Here is a 15,110-nt window from a genome sequence, read left to right on the forward strand (position 1 = left end):
CCACCGCGGCAGGGGCGCGCGCACGCCGCCGACGCCGCCACGGGATCCCTCCGCGCGGGCGCGAGCACGCTGCCGTCCTCGTCGTTGCGAGCGCGGCCGCCCCCGGGGCCCTGAGGGCGGGGCTGTAGGGGCAAGTGCCAAAGCCGCTGAGGTAAGTCAGCGAATGTACAGGGACCCTCCGGAGCTTGTTGGGGAGGAAGTTGATTTCTAGGATCCTACCTGCAGGGACTAGGAAAATGGAGAAGGTAGGAGGAGAAACAGGAGGCTGCCGCAGTGGACGTGTGAGGAATTTTCCTCAGGCCGGCGTCGGACTTGAGTGCGCATGCGGGCCGGGGGGCGGGGCCTGCGCGGCGGATGGCGCCGATGGCGTCGCCTGTTTGGGGCCGTTGCCGGACGGCAAGCGTCGCTTGGGGTTTGTGAGCAGCTGGCGTTCTGACCCCTCCCCTCTCAGCTCTTTTCACTCCACCTCTCCTAATTTTAGCTGCAGCATTATTATGTTTGGATTATAACCCAGCTGTTTTAGGTTAATGTAGTGGAACAGTTTGTCGATGGTGGAATTTAGTGATTATAATGATTTGCTTTGAACGACAGTAGGAACTTTTTCAGTGTCTATTATTTTAGAAGATTTTTTTTTGTTGTTTAATAAGGATATATCTATTAGGAAGAAAAGTAGTTTGTGAATGCGAGATCATCCCTGTCTTACATGAAATAAATGTTTAATCAACTTATGAGTTATGGACACAGTCGTGCTGTGTCCCCCCAAAATATCATTGCTCTCATGTGAGTGTCTCTACTGCCAATAGTCCCAACTTCCCTGATAGGGCCACACCAAGTTACATCATCATCAATATTTATTCAACAGAATTTTAGTGAATACCTCCCAGGGGCGTGACAGCTTAGTGGGAGAGTTGTTGGGTGCTGTCTAATCAGTTCCTGCTCACAGCGACCCCATGTACAACAGAATGAAACGCTGCCCGGTCCTGGGCCATCTTCACAATGGTTGCTATGTTGGAGCCCATCGTAAATGTAGCCACTGTGTCTGTCCATCTCGTTGAGGGTCTTCTCTTTTTTGCCGACCCTCTGCCAAACATTATGTTCTTCTCCAAGGATTGATCCTTCCTGATAACATGTCCAAAGTATGGGAGACAAATCTTGCTGTCCTTCCTTCTAAGGAACATTCCGGTGGACTTCTTCCAAGATAATTAGTTCATTCTTCTGTCAGTCCATGGTATATTCAGTATTCTTCACCAATATCATAATTCAAATGCCTCAGTTCTTCTTTGGTCTTCCTTATTCATCGACCAGTGCGAGAGAGAGTTGTATAAATAGATCTGTAGAATGGGGAAGAAAAAGAAAACAGTAAAGGACCAACCCTCATGACGCCAAGCTTCTCTATGGCGTGGATAACTTTTGTTGAGCTGCTAGCCCTGTGATGTCATTTGTTCATTCATTCACTCAGGAAATGTTGTGGTCCAGGGTCTGTGCTAGGCCTTCAGGGAGAAAGACAACTCTTTCCCTTTTTCCTAGGTCACAGAGATTCTTCCTAAGATCATGAACCTTAAAATGAAAGTGTAAAGTGCCTTAGTGGAGAGCATTTTCCCTCTTCCTGAGCCAACCCTCTCCTCTCTAGGAGCTTGCTGTTAGTTGGAGAGAATTAGAACTACTGTGATTAAGTGTGATGGGACATAAAGATGAAAAACCAAGAGCTGTATAGAAAAAAAAGAAATACAGAAATATCCCTTTAGAGATTTTGGATAGCCAGTTATTAAATGCTTGCCATGCCTGTAACTCTTCCAAATGCTTTACATGTATTAACTAATTTAATTTTTTTAATACATCCATGAGATATCCTTATTTCACAGAAGAGACAGCTGAGGAACAGAGGTTAAGTGATTTGCCTAGGGCCATACAGCAGGTAAGCAGCAAAACAGGAGATGAACCTGGGCAGAAAGGACTCAGAGTCTGAGCTTTTAACCACTCTGCTGTTGCCTCTCATCGTACATGGCATGCCAGCAAAGACATTGCCTCAAAAATGGCACAGCAAATGAGCTAAAAATCGTCTCTGCACCTCAGTTTTGCTTTGTCATCTGTAAAAAGATGACCTTTATGCAATCCTGTGGTTCCTGTGAAAAGTTTAGTTCGTTCGGCAAACATTTACTTAAATAAGCAGCTACTTACTATAAACCCACCCTGTAGGCTAGGCATTATATTTGACTCTGGTGATCAGAGTGCCTACCCTCATAGGGAAATTATAATCTAGGGTTTATTGTTAGTTTAACTCCTTTTTATCACTTGCTGATAGCGTGCAAAATTTAACCTCAATCATATGTTTTGCTCTGTATATTCTCAGCAACAACTAAATGAGTAAAATTTAAATTAAAAAAAATTTTTTCAATATAAATCCTCAGAGCTAGAAATTACTTAGGTGTATCTTTCCACCTCAGCAGAAAGTTAAAGTTAGCGTTGTGCTAATTCTATATTCCAGTCTTCAACGCTGGCTGTTCTACATCTTAAATAACAGTAGTTCTGAGAGTTTGAAAGAAAATAGGATGAAAGGGAATCCCTTTGATTATATTCAGTGTAGAAGTCACTGTGGCTGGCTTTTGAAGCCATCCTCACTCCAGCAGTTGCTTGGGTGCTCCGCTGAGCTACTGATCTCAAAATTTGAAGTATCTTTTGCATGTGCAATTGAATAGAGCATTCATCAGGGTGTAAAAAAAAAGTTAAAGAGTTCTGAGTGCTAGGTGAGATATATAAACAATTCCCACCCAGTAGGTTCCAAGGTGAACTGATGGAAAATAAAGACTACCACACTCCAAAAGATGGATAAATCGTCGTTTGAATCTCAGCAGGAGTTCACTTAGAGATTTGTACCTTGTCTGTTGCACCTTAAATTCTCTTTAAAGAGCGTTTAAAAACTTGTCAAGCTGTATTTTGACCCAAAACCTGTTGCTGTCGACTCTGACTCCTAGTGACCCTATAGGATAGAGTAGAACTGCCCCATAGCATTTCCAAGCAGTGGCTGGTGGATTCGAACTGCCAACCTTTTAGTTAGCAGCCGAGTTCTTAACCACTGCGCCACCAGGGCTCTGTATTTTGACCCAGTGTTGTCCAGAGGATTAAGTATGAATCTAACTTGGGAAGTTGTCTCCTCTAAGGAATGAATACAATTTGGAAAGTTATCAGAACTTAGAGGAAAAAGGAAATGTGATCTAATGGTAAGATTGAAAATGTCACTAATCAGTTTGCATTTTTAATAGGCTGACAGTCTAATTATAGCGTTTGCCTTACTGTTCCCATAGCCTACTTTCAGTATTAATCCGTATTACTTGCAGACATACAATGAAATCAGAAACCAAGCTCTGCTTCCCTCACTGCCTTAAATCTTCATCACAAAATTAAGGAAATAGAACAGTGTTTTAGAAACGCATAGTATCATTTTCCTGGCAAAGAAACGGTTCTATATACATAAAATTTATATCTACATAGCATTCCCTCATGTTTTCTATTTTTTCTCAAAAATAAGTTTCAGCTTGCAAAAAAATTAATGAAAAATATTCAGCTAAAATTCTCTCTGGCCATTAAGAGGGAAATTCATTTTAAAAATCCTTTTAAAGTCTTCTTTATTATTTTTTTTATTGAGGTAAATGTCACGTACCGTAAAATTAACCATTAACAGACATTTTAAAGTGTACGATTCAGTGTAAAGTCATTTATTAACCTAAATACTAGTCTTGCACTATCCCGTATGGTAACCACTAGTCACATGTGGCTATTTAAATTTAAAGTAATTAGCATTAAATAAAATTTAAAATATAATTCTTTAGTCACACTAACTTGGTAGCCACATGAGGCAAGTAGCTACCATATTGGAAAGTGCAGAAATAGGACATTAGAGCATTGCATTATAACAGGAAGTTCTGTTAGACAACATGATACTAGACCATTCTTTTTAGGTAACACACACTTAATAATCTCTTGTTATCGTGTGTTATAAGCTTCTGTGGCAAAGAGTACCTTGAACTTTTGTAAGGAGTCATGTATTTATTACAAATTGTTCCATTTACATTTGGTCTTTTTGATTTTTTTATGACATAGGATTAAACACTCACAGCTGCTGTATTCATAATAAAACAGTTGCCTTCAAGTCAATTCCGACTCGTAGTGACCCTGTAGGACAGATTAGAACTGCCCCACAGGATTTCCAAGGAGTGGCTGGTCGACTCAAGCTGCGGATCTTTTGGTTAGCAGTTGAAAGCTTAACCACTGCGCGCCCCCCCACCCCGCCCCCCGCACCACCTTCTGTTCATAACAGGCTGTGGTTTCCAACAGTTATTTCCTGAGCTTTTTGTTACAGTTTTGGGACGCCATCAAGTGACAAATTTGGGTATTACATTTGGAAGGAAAAGTTAAATTTTTTTCAAGAGAAAGGCCAATATTTCCTAACCAGTTCCCCTTCTTTGGGAACAGAACACAGTGTTTTTCTGGAATTTTATTTGGAAATTTTTAGAAGTGAATTTTTTGGTGTGGCTTGGTCGGGATGTATCCAAGATGAATTGCTGTGGAGCCTGGTTGTTTTATCTTCATATAATTTCTTTCCTCTGTAAAATTGCTGCCTCGGTACTGCCATATCGCCCCTTCATAGCCCATAAATCACCCACAGTCAGTCCCATGCATGACATAAACAGTTTGCTAACGGTAGGAGGTAGTGTTTTAAGTAGACAAACTATTCTTAAACATATTTTCACTTAAAAACCTAAATGGCATTTTGACCCAGGGATATCACTAAAAGGTTGTAAGGGTAGAGAGCGTGGACAAAGGGGAAGCTAATTCTCAAAAAAACTGTACACTGGCCCTTACGGCAGCCGCAATGAAATGTTGCCGATCTCACTTCCATAAACTTGCCAGTTGCTGTTTCTTTCTCTGCAGTGAAGGGAGAATTCCACTAGAGAGGAAATGGCTGCGTCCTCATCATCCTCCTCGGCTGGAGGGGTCAGCGGAGGCTCTGTCACTGGGTCTGCTTTCAGCGTCTCAGACCTCGCCCCACCGCGGAAAGCCCTTTTCACCTACCCCAAAGGAGCTGGAGAAATGTTAGAAGGTGATGTCATGCTGCTTTTTGCTGAATAATTGGTTTCAGACCTGCAATGAATATTAATTGTGAAAGAAGCTGTTAAGTGGATTAGGACAAGTTTGCCCTGATTTCAGCTCCACATTTCATATCTTGTCCCCATCTCAAAATAGTATCTTTAAAGCACTTACACGTATTTCTCCAGAATCAGAATTTTGGAGCTGAAAAGACATTGGAAGTCGAGGAAGTCATCTAGAGCTATTTAGAGACGGAGAAGTTCAGTGATTTGACCCTGTTAAAAGCAAAGTCATCAAGCAGGGATTCTCTTGACTTCCTGCTCCATTTTGCTTTATCCTGCCACTGGTCTGCCTCACTATGGTCAGTAGGGCTAGTGTATTTTTTCTAACATAATTTGTGTAAAGGTTCTAAGAAGAAACGAGAACTAAAATGCTGCCCTTATATGCAAAGATGACTCCCCTGGCCCACTGCAGACAAGCTGTGTGGCTTTTTTGTCACTGGAGCTGGATTTACATCATTCACATTCTTACTCCGCACACGTTTGCAGGCTGGCTGGACAAGATCAGGTTACAGACTGCACGCATGAAACAGCATTGGCGTCTAGACTTCATCAGACTCATGTACACTGTGATGGAACCAACTGAACTAATGACCTAAGACACAGTGATTTAAAAAAAAAAACTAAAAATCGCTGCTAGTTTTATCCTTGGTATTCATTAGATCCAGGCCCTTGGAAGTCACTCTTGGAGCAAGACCAATAATTTTTAATAAAGGGCACCTGAGGATCTTATTTAAAATGCATGTTTCTGGGCCCACCCTAGAGATTCTAAATAAGGCTAGCGTACAGCACAGGAATCTTCATTTTTGACCAAAATTCAGGGAATTCTCATGGAAGTAGTCCTCTCATCATACTTTGAGAACATTGACAAAGAACCTAGATCAGCTTGATTCTGGCACCTTGTGCTTAATTATATGTTGGCCTTTTTTGCTTTAAATATTGCAAATTTAAAAAAACTGAAAAGGTATATGAAAAAGGTATAAACTGTGGCTGGGAATGGGTGTTTTAGGATGATCTTTGTTCATTTATATCAGGCATAATAAAAAGCAGAGGCTTGGGTTAAGCCAGGGCAAATGGGAAGAATCATTTCTGACAAGAAAACAAGAGAAGACTCTGGGACCATAAGGCTTTCTAGGATTGGTTTGGGTCACAATTAGTAGTTAAGCAGACAACCAGGTAGTATAATAAGGTACATCTGAGGTGTACGTACTTCTGCCTTTGCCTTTCCATTTTCTTCAGTTGTCTTAACTAAATACCTGGGCTAGGATCACTGAATCTGCAGGGAGTGAACAGTTGAAGCCTTGTTTATTTGGCACTAAAAATACAATTTCAGTTATATGCAGCAGAGACCTGGTATTAAATAAGTTTCCCACAAAACAAATCGAAAGTTGGAAGCACTTAAATTGCTTAATGAGTTTTATAGCAGCAGAAGAGGAGTCAGTGTTTAACAATGGAGCCCTAAGATCCAAGTCCTTTAAAGTCTAGCTATAGGAGGAATTTAATACGGGAGGTACCTCCATAGTCTCAAAGCTGTCACCATTCTGTGTCAGTGCACACCAGAGTACCTGAAGACATTGAAGATGAAATTCTTCTGAGATTAGTCTGCATGTTGATGTTCTAACCAGTTCTATCTGGATCCATCCGTTTTTATTCCATTTCAGTGTGCTTCATGAAAGAATGTGGTGGTTTTCTATTGTAGGATGAATTTATATTAAGTTTAAATTCACAGTGCAGTTTTGAATGTTCACTTCCTTAGGTTAGAGTTTCATCTGTATCTTAAAGCTGCTTACCCTTAAAGACAGACTATGAAAAGTAATACAGATATTGTAACCCCTGAACTCCCTTGGTCAAATCAAGAATTTTAAGTTAAAAAGAGAACTCCTAAATGTGAGTTTATGTGTTAGATTTGGAAGCATTTTCTACTATGTTTATAAAACCAAAAAAAACCAAGTGCCGTCGAGTCAATTCCTACTCATAGTGACCCTATAGGACGGAGTAGAACTGCCCCATAGAGTTTTCAAGGAGTGCCTGGCGGATTCGAACTGCCGACCCTTTGGTTAGCAGCTGTAGCACTTAACCACTACGCCACCAGGGTTTCCATCATGTTTATAGGTGGTACTATACAGTTTAACGCACACGTCCCTGACCATTTTATTAAAACTGTTTAATAGAACATGAAAATAGAATAGGAAGGTTTGCCTGTTCAGAGTAAGGAACAAAGATGAATCGAGGTTGGAGATGCAGTTTATAATCATAACAGGCTCAACTTGATTTTACATCCTCCTAAGCCTGGGCTGATAAACCCAAATAACCTGTAGTTAACCTTGTGAGTTAACTTTTTGGTGCAATGTATCTGCTCTCTGATAACAAACACTTCACATAAGCAGTATACAGCAGTTTCCAGCACTCTCCTGCTCTTGGCTAAAATTGTCCTCACCCAGTGATTAGTGAGCAAATTAGAGATGGCCTTCCAGCCTAGAAGTGGCTATATTTTAGTGACATTGTAGGCCACTGAAGCATAAATTATCTGGCATTGTCTAATTTCCTGCTGTGAGGTAATATTCTCTTAAATGAGTTTATTAGCATCCTGTTTATTGGAGTTGGCAGTGGTGTTAGATGTAGACAATTTACTGAGCTTTTTGCTATTTATAACCTTTGCTTGTCCCTTAAGAGGTAAGCTGATGTAGTGCTACTTGGTGTGTTTCAAAGGTCTTGATTACAATTTCTAAATGGAAGACAGATTACCGTTTTCTAACTCCTCTGTGGAGGAATTCCAGACTTGAGGTTGGTACAGATACCACATCTAATAGGATGTGGCTAAGAAGCAGTGGACTTTGTGGTTAATACACAGTTTCAAATCAGCGAAGCTGTGTTCCATAGGCATGTAGGGTGGTGGCGTGATACGCAGGTGCCTCTTTGAAAGATTAGCTTACAGTCCTTTTGCTCTGAAGTTGATTGCCAAGGAGAATATGCAGATATCATCACTTAAGCATTTTATTCTAATAGCACCTGTGATTAAATGTAAGTGGGAGGTGGCACTTCCAAGAGCTCCCATATATACCTTGGCCTGATCCCTATTGCCCATAATCCCATTGCCTTGTGTGAGATCCTGAAGTTCAAGATCCAGCCACCTGGGAGGTAAGCTCTAATTCTTTTATATTTTGCTCTTCCTGAAATAAAGCTTGAGTTAGACTCGGACTGTTTAACCAAGGGAATGAATAGGATAACGAGTGCTGGCATATCATTTACACAGAAGAGCTATGCTAAATTACGTCATTGGTGTCAAATGTTCACAGCAGTCCTTCTCCCCATAGTGCGCTCGTAGTTGTTTGCTGCTATTGCCTCTATCTAAAAAAAAAAAAAAACTCAGTAATATCATTAGCGTGCCTAGATCTTTAAACTGGACAGTCAGTATAATATTCAGTTAATTGAAAATAAAAATTTCTGTTTTTGCTGACTTTAAATGATGTGTCAGAGATGGTCTACGTTTAGCCAGAGGCATAAAGAGGGGCGGAGGGAACAGGATCATATCCGCTGGATTTCACAATACCTAGAAAGAGGTTGGAATGTCGCATCTTCCCTAAAGTTTACATCCCAGTAATTATTTTTTTTTTCTATCAGTTTTGAAGATAATACTGGGAGGAAGCCCTCCTCTTTGTGTAGTCAAGCCATTTGTATACAATATCTATACAATATTTTATAGATGGCTACCATGACTTCTGAAAAGCAGGGAGAAGGATAAACACATTTACTTGGTTTTTCAGAAGCCAGAAAATCCTTAGAGCAGATTAAAACCTTTTCCTCTTGTGTGAAACTCAGCACGAGCTCAGAATGTATTGGTCCCTCCTCCTTGTCACTTAATACCTGGCCAACACACCAGCCTTGCCCCCCAGGAGTGCTGGCACGAACTATCTGAAAAGACAGCTGAATCTTTTCTCTCCATTTCTATCAGGATTTTGCAGCAAGATACCTGCCTCAAATTTTTTCTGCCACCCTTTTAAAAACCGCTCCTCCCTGTATGAGCTCCATGTCTTCAGGTGTGTGTGTTGCTGATCAGCCCTTACACGGCAAGAAATAACATGAACTAGCTTATATTTCACAGGCATCGTCCAAGTGCTGTGGTGGCCAAGTCAGCCACCTTCTTCTTGGCAGTTCTTGGCACCAGTACAATGCTAGGCTCTGAAATTGCACCATACTTTTATCACCATCCAAATTGCAATGTTTTGGTTCAGTTAGAAAATCAAGGTTACAATTTGCGTTTACAGAATGAGATTTCCCAACAGTGTTTTGTGATGGTCATAGTGATGTAATTTGATATATTAAAAATCAACAGCAGCTGTTTTTTAGACTGAAATGATTTGGAGTTTTGGTGTACTTTTGTATTTTGACAGCACGAAGACCACATGGCCAAATGTGTCAGCTGTCAGTGTTTGCCTGATGTACAAAATAGGAGAACATTAAGAAACGCTCAGGCTGTAAGGGAAGAAATGTTGACCAGGACATCAGGTTGAGGCTTCTTGTTTTTTTAAGCACTATTTTTAAACTCTTCAACAAGTAGAGGAACTATTTTAATATTCTAGGTATAGAAGAAATAGCTTTTATAACAGCAGTAATAGTTCTAAGTGAAAAGTAACAGAAGCCCTCTTTGTAAACACTGAAAACTAAACCCTGAATGTAAAAGCAGGGAAAAGAACAGACACATTTACTTGGTTTAGCAGAAGCCAGAAAATCCTTAGAACAGACTAAAACCTTTTCCTTTTTTGTTTGTAGATGGCTCTGAGAGGTTCCTCTGCGAATCCGTTTTCAGCTATCAAGTGGCATCCACACTTAAACAGGTGAAACATGGTGAGCACACGAATGTTGTGTACTTGACTATGAGAGTAAATTTACTGAGGAGGACTCAGAAAGATCAGTGTGTTCTGTGACAAAAGCCATCAAAACTCAGCAAGGCTATTTAAGTGAACTTCTGAAATTACCTACAAAAAAGAACATTCTAAGGCTTTAATCCAGACATAATATTCATATTGAGGCATAAAGTTGAAAAGAGTTTTCTAGGCGAGTTAGTGATGTCTTTCGCCTCTTATGTTGTTTTTTCCTCTTCTTTCTGAGACCTTCTTTTGCTGGTGTCTTCCACTGATTATCTTCATCTTCAAGTGTTTATGTAATACCTCACAGTCTGTCTGGCCTCTTGAAATCCTGGTACCATCTTTTCTATTCCTTCCTGTCTCGTGAGGCCTTCATTTATGCCTCAGGGAACTGCATTCCCCCACCAGACCGTTTCTCCATGGAAAGCACTATGTGGGGGGAAAGCTGCAGCTGCCTCTAACCCTAGGATTTTAGGACACAAATCAGTGTGGCATGGAGAATGAGTTTTATTTTTTTTTATAAGAATAGAGCCCAGAAGTTGCCTTCTATAAAGAAAGCTGGTTGTTGAGGCTGCTATGATGTAAATGAAGAAGGGAGATGGGGTTCATATGAAACCAAAATGATCAGGTAGATGTTTATTTTAATCTGGAAGGTTTTAGTTGTGTAGTCAAAAGCACCGAAGGGGAACAGTAAGTAATTGGAAGTGTTCTTTTTTTTTTTTTTTAAAGATTTAGTCTTCTAACTAACATAGAAACTAGTATAGAATAGGACCCCATTCCTAGAATATTGAGGACAAATCCTTCCAGAGATTATTTTTTAAACCAGTCATCGTGTTGGTTGGTGACAGTCTCGTGGGACACGCTCTGTGGTGTTATATGCCACCACCTTGACTCTTGACAGATCAGCAAGTTGCTCGGATGGAAAAACTAGCTGGTTTGGTGGAAGAGCTGGAGGCGGATGAGTGGAGATTTAAACCCATCGAGCAGCTGCTGGGGTTCACGCCTTCTTAAGGTTGACATTGCCTCTGGAGCACAGCAGGTGGAGAGCCGCCAAGGGACTTTTCCTACAGCTTCCATAGCCGTCCAGAGAGTCACTGCTACATTGCTGAATTGTTTATTCACATCCATACTTGGCTTATCTGTATCTGTCTATAAGCAACAAATACTTAAATGTGTGATCTTGTAGGGAAAGTTTTTGTTTATTTGTTTTAAAAAGTATTGGGAATCAGATCAAGATAGTCAGTGTCAGAGAATCAGGAAGTTTGGGTTTAAGAGATGTTTATAAAACTTCTCAAGCCAGGTAGGCCACATGCCAGAATTGGCCATCTGAATGGCATCTGTGTTGTCCACCCAGTGCCTGGAAATCCTCCGTAGTCAAGACCAAGGTCAGGATCTGTAATTATAAAAGACAGTACTTCTGACCTAAACCAGTTCTTTTTGCAGATGAATGTGATTTCAACTCAGGACCTGTCTAAATGAGGAATTTTAAAATGTGCTTGTTTTTTTCCTATGTTTATACATCTAATTCTATAGTTTCTAGCTTTTTATAACCTCTTCTAAACATGGCAGATGCTGGCAAAACGAATTGCTTTTTGAATATTAGAGCACCGTAAGAATAAAGCAGTGAGCAAAATCCTTTTAAACAGAGAAATCCTGAGTTCATCTTGTTGGTGGGTTCAAGCAATTCTGTAGCAAATAAATCCTTTGAAAGAGCACCCAAATTAGTTTCTTTATCCTTTCAAAGTCTCAGAGATTTGGATGGAGGAAGATCAAATTGCTTTTTATAATAAAGGAATCCAAAAACTACTTATCCTAAATGGTAGCTTGGATGTTTGTCTTTACAGAAGTATATGAATTTCTCCTACCAATATCTGAGTAGATTTTTATAACCATGATAGGAAAAAACCTGGAAGGCTGAGCAGGTATACTTAGTTCTCCCTCCTGGAGACCTCATGGTCCACACTGCACAACTAGAAGAATCATCAATTAGTTTATATGCAAATTTTGCCTTAGACAACATTTTGCCTTCATTCATAACTTGCCCCTGATCTGCTTAAACCAAAAAAAAAACCCACTGCCATCAAGTCGATTCCAACTCATAGCAACCTGACCTGCTTAGAGTTGCTTAATTATAGATATATATAATCCTAGTAACAATTGGCCTTAATCTCAGAAGTCAAAATGCTTGTCACGTACTACCTGACAGAGAGGTGGTGACCTCATTCAGTACGTAAATCAGTTGGAGCACACAGTAAGGTTAGAGACCTGCTCATGATCACATAGGTCAGTTAGGAAAATCTTGGGATTTGGAAGAGGTCTTAATTGATAATTTAACCCACTGTTCATGTCTCTAAAGCAAATCAGAGCACAAGAAGTACCAGCCCATAAACTCACCTGTTTTCGTATTAGTGTTTCTCAACCAAAACAAACAAGTTCCATATTTGAAAGCAATTGAGTTTCCTAACATTGTACTTTTTAGCATCAACCATCTTGATGATTACCAAAAGGAAAATTAAAAATACCTCAACTGTGATAAACCTTTAAATTAGATTTTCAGCAACAGTTTAGAAGCACCTGCTACCTTTCTCTTGTTTCATTGCATAACTGTACAGCACAGACAGTGTTACCTCATCTTTATCTTCTGGTATTTGTGCTTATAGAGTTTTTTTACTTTAAGTTGGACATTTATTTTTATATAATCTTTGAAATTGAAGAGATTTTAGGATTGAACAGAAATCTTTCTGAAGTACTTTTCACATTGATCGTTCAGCTGCTGTTTGAGTCTGTTTGAGTAACAAGACCTTCACTGTCCTTTGAAGATAGCATCTCCCTCCCTGTACCTTTCCAATAACCCTGCCAAATGCATAATATCCCCTAAAACAGAAGAAGAACTTGAGGTTCAGAATAAGTGTTACTTGCCAAGGCTGCCCAACTAAATAATTGGCCAGATTTGAATTTAAACTCAAGTCTACCAGACTCCAAACGTTAGATTCTTATAGATGCACCATGCTGCAACCCACTGAACCCAACTCAGTGCCTTGTACAAAGGAAGATCCTAAAACTTTTTTTTTTTTTAATGATAAAATGAATTATCTGGAAGAAATAATCCTTATCACTACCCTCCCTTCTTCCTCCCAGTGCTTGGTGATAAGGCGTCTCAAGCATAATGAAGGAACAGTTTCTTCTTTAAGGAACTGATGAGGATTAACTATATGTTAGTTTCTGTGTCTCTTTTAAGATTTGGTTTGGGAAGAATGTAGTTGCTTCAGGAAAGCTGTTCTTTCTCTGGGGACACCTGAGTGACACCTGAGTGACAAGGACTATAAGAGGGTAGATGGCAGCTACTGACCAGTACTGTGCAAACAGCCATGTTCAGACAGCTGATGATAACTTCTGTGCGTAAAACACTTGGCCATTTCCAAAGCATTTTCACAGTGTTATCCTTGATCTTCACACCAACCCTGTGAGATAGACAAGTATTAATTTACAGTTGAGGAACAAAGGAGATAAGCTGCTTAACCAAGACTGTAGTTAATAAGCAAGGGAGCTGTCTTTCAGATCTCTCTCTCTCTCTGCCTTCAGTTCTATCATATATTTCAAAATCTGAAAGCAGAGTTTGCTGATTGTAATAAAAAATTTTCATGTCAGTCTTATGTTTAATTCCATATTACTGTTTTGTGTCATGGTAATGAAACATAAATAATAAACTTAAATAGCTGCCTTTATTTTACACAGTCACAATTTTTACTTTTTGACTTCCCGTTTAATTATACAGAATCAGCGGTGAAGCCCAGAGTTTTTACTGATACACTTCAGTGTGTTATTTTTTAGTGCTGTCTCACACCTGATACCCACCTAGAGTGATGGTGGTCTGGAACTCTAAATCAGGTTCTGGACCCAGGGACCTCTCTCGTTTTGCTCTGCCCATTTACTTGCAGTCTCTGTTTTCCCTTCCACCATGTGGTTGGGGAGTCCTTGAATCCCCTTCTCCCGGTCAGAGCACCAGATACTGAAGGGCTTTGTATCAGTAGAAACTCTGGACCTTAAGGCTAAGTCAGAGGTAAAGGAAAGGAGATAGGACCAGGAGGTGCCTATCATCCAGAAGGAAGAGAAGGAACCTGCCTAAGGACCTGAGAGGTACTGCACTTTCAGGGTAAACCTAAAAGGTACTACACTTAGAGGAGAAGAAGGCCACGCTGCCTCTCCCTGCCCCTTTGTCAAAGCACCTAACTTTGCCTAAAATATCTTGCTAGGTCTCCTTGTAATTACCTGAAGTTCCAAACAAGACAAAGCCTTTTATTCGACCATTAGAGATAAAAGGCTTAAACAAAAGACACTCGAGGAATTAAATCTTCAGTTGCAGGCAGAGTAAATATTATTAGACCTTTTTCTGTTTTGATAGCAGAGACAAGCTTCTAGAACTGAGTTTGGGATGGAGATGGCACTAAGGGAGACAAAACAGGAGAAGGACATTAGACTTGATGCTTTGCCACTAGCCTGCAAATAGTCAAGGAGGGAGTCAGAATTTCAGAGTTCCAAGAGACCTTAGATATCATCTAGTTCTCCCTCGGGACCTTGTCTGCTTCATTCACTGCTGTATCCTCAGTTCCTAGAACACTGCCTGGCACACAATAGGTGTATAAGATATTTGTTGAGTGAATGAATATATGAATTTGTTGTATCTTTACCCTATTTCAGGACCTGTGCTAGCTCTTTTCATAGTGCAGTGATGCCTAAGATAACTCAGTCGGCAGAGCCAAGATTAACCCAAATCTCAGCCCAGAGCTCTTTCTCTAAAGCTACACTGACAGGTAGAAGGAAGCTGAAGGACAAATGGAAGCTGCCAAAGCAACCGTACCCTGTGTGATCCCATCCATGTGAGGAGCCAGGGAGAATGATGTTGATGGCTCCCTGCCCTCCTTATAGGTTGCTTCACATGTGGTGCCAGTGGGCGTGCCATGGGTCAGCATCCATGACCTCCCCAGAGACTTTAATTTCCCCAGTCTGTCAGGTTTCCCTAGTGGAGTTGTTTTCCAGAATCAGCTTATTTAGAGCAGGTAATTAAACAACATACAGTTGATTACCATCAAACATAAAGGGC

At 40.4% G+C, this 15,110-nt stretch overlaps 2 protein-coding genes across 4 annotated transcripts in view; one reads left to right on the forward strand and one right to left on the reverse strand.

Annotated features, from left to right (window-relative positions):
- ASCC1 (activating signal cointegrator 1 complex subunit 1) overlaps positions 1–2,018 on the reverse strand; it is a 151,115-nt gene extending 149,097 nt beyond the window's left edge. The window contains exon 1 of one of the 2 annotated variants that reach the window (XM_023547052.2): positions 220–2,018. The gene's annotated coding sequence lies outside the window, so the exon portion shown is untranslated. The remainder of the gene's footprint in view (positions 1–219) is intronic. The other variant, XM_023547049.2, reaches the window with a different exon arrangement.
- Positions 20–11,815, forward strand: ANAPC16 (anaphase promoting complex subunit 16). Of its 2 annotated transcripts, none has more exons than XM_003408887.4 (4): positions 20–151; positions 4,930–5,098; positions 9,915–9,989; positions 10,911–11,815. In XM_003408887.4, the coding sequence occupies exons 2-4, from the start codon at positions 4,957–4,959 to the stop codon at positions 11,018–11,020; spliced, it is 327 nt and encodes a 108-aa protein (XP_003408935.1). In that variant the 5' UTR covers positions 20–151; positions 4,930–4,956; the 3' UTR covers positions 11,021–11,815. The 2 variants fall into 2 exon arrangements, with proteins under 2 accessions (XP_003408935.1, XP_023402829.1); XM_023547061.2 differs by having other exon boundaries at positions 144–245.
- Positions 11,816–15,110: the final 3,295 nt, after the last annotated feature.

This window comes from Loxodonta africana, chromosome 16 (assembly GCF_030014295.1).
Source record: "Loxodonta africana isolate mLoxAfr1 chromosome 16, mLoxAfr1.hap2, whole genome shotgun sequence".
Taxonomy (NCBI): domain Eukaryota; kingdom Metazoa; phylum Chordata; class Mammalia; order Proboscidea; family Elephantidae; genus Loxodonta; species Loxodonta africana.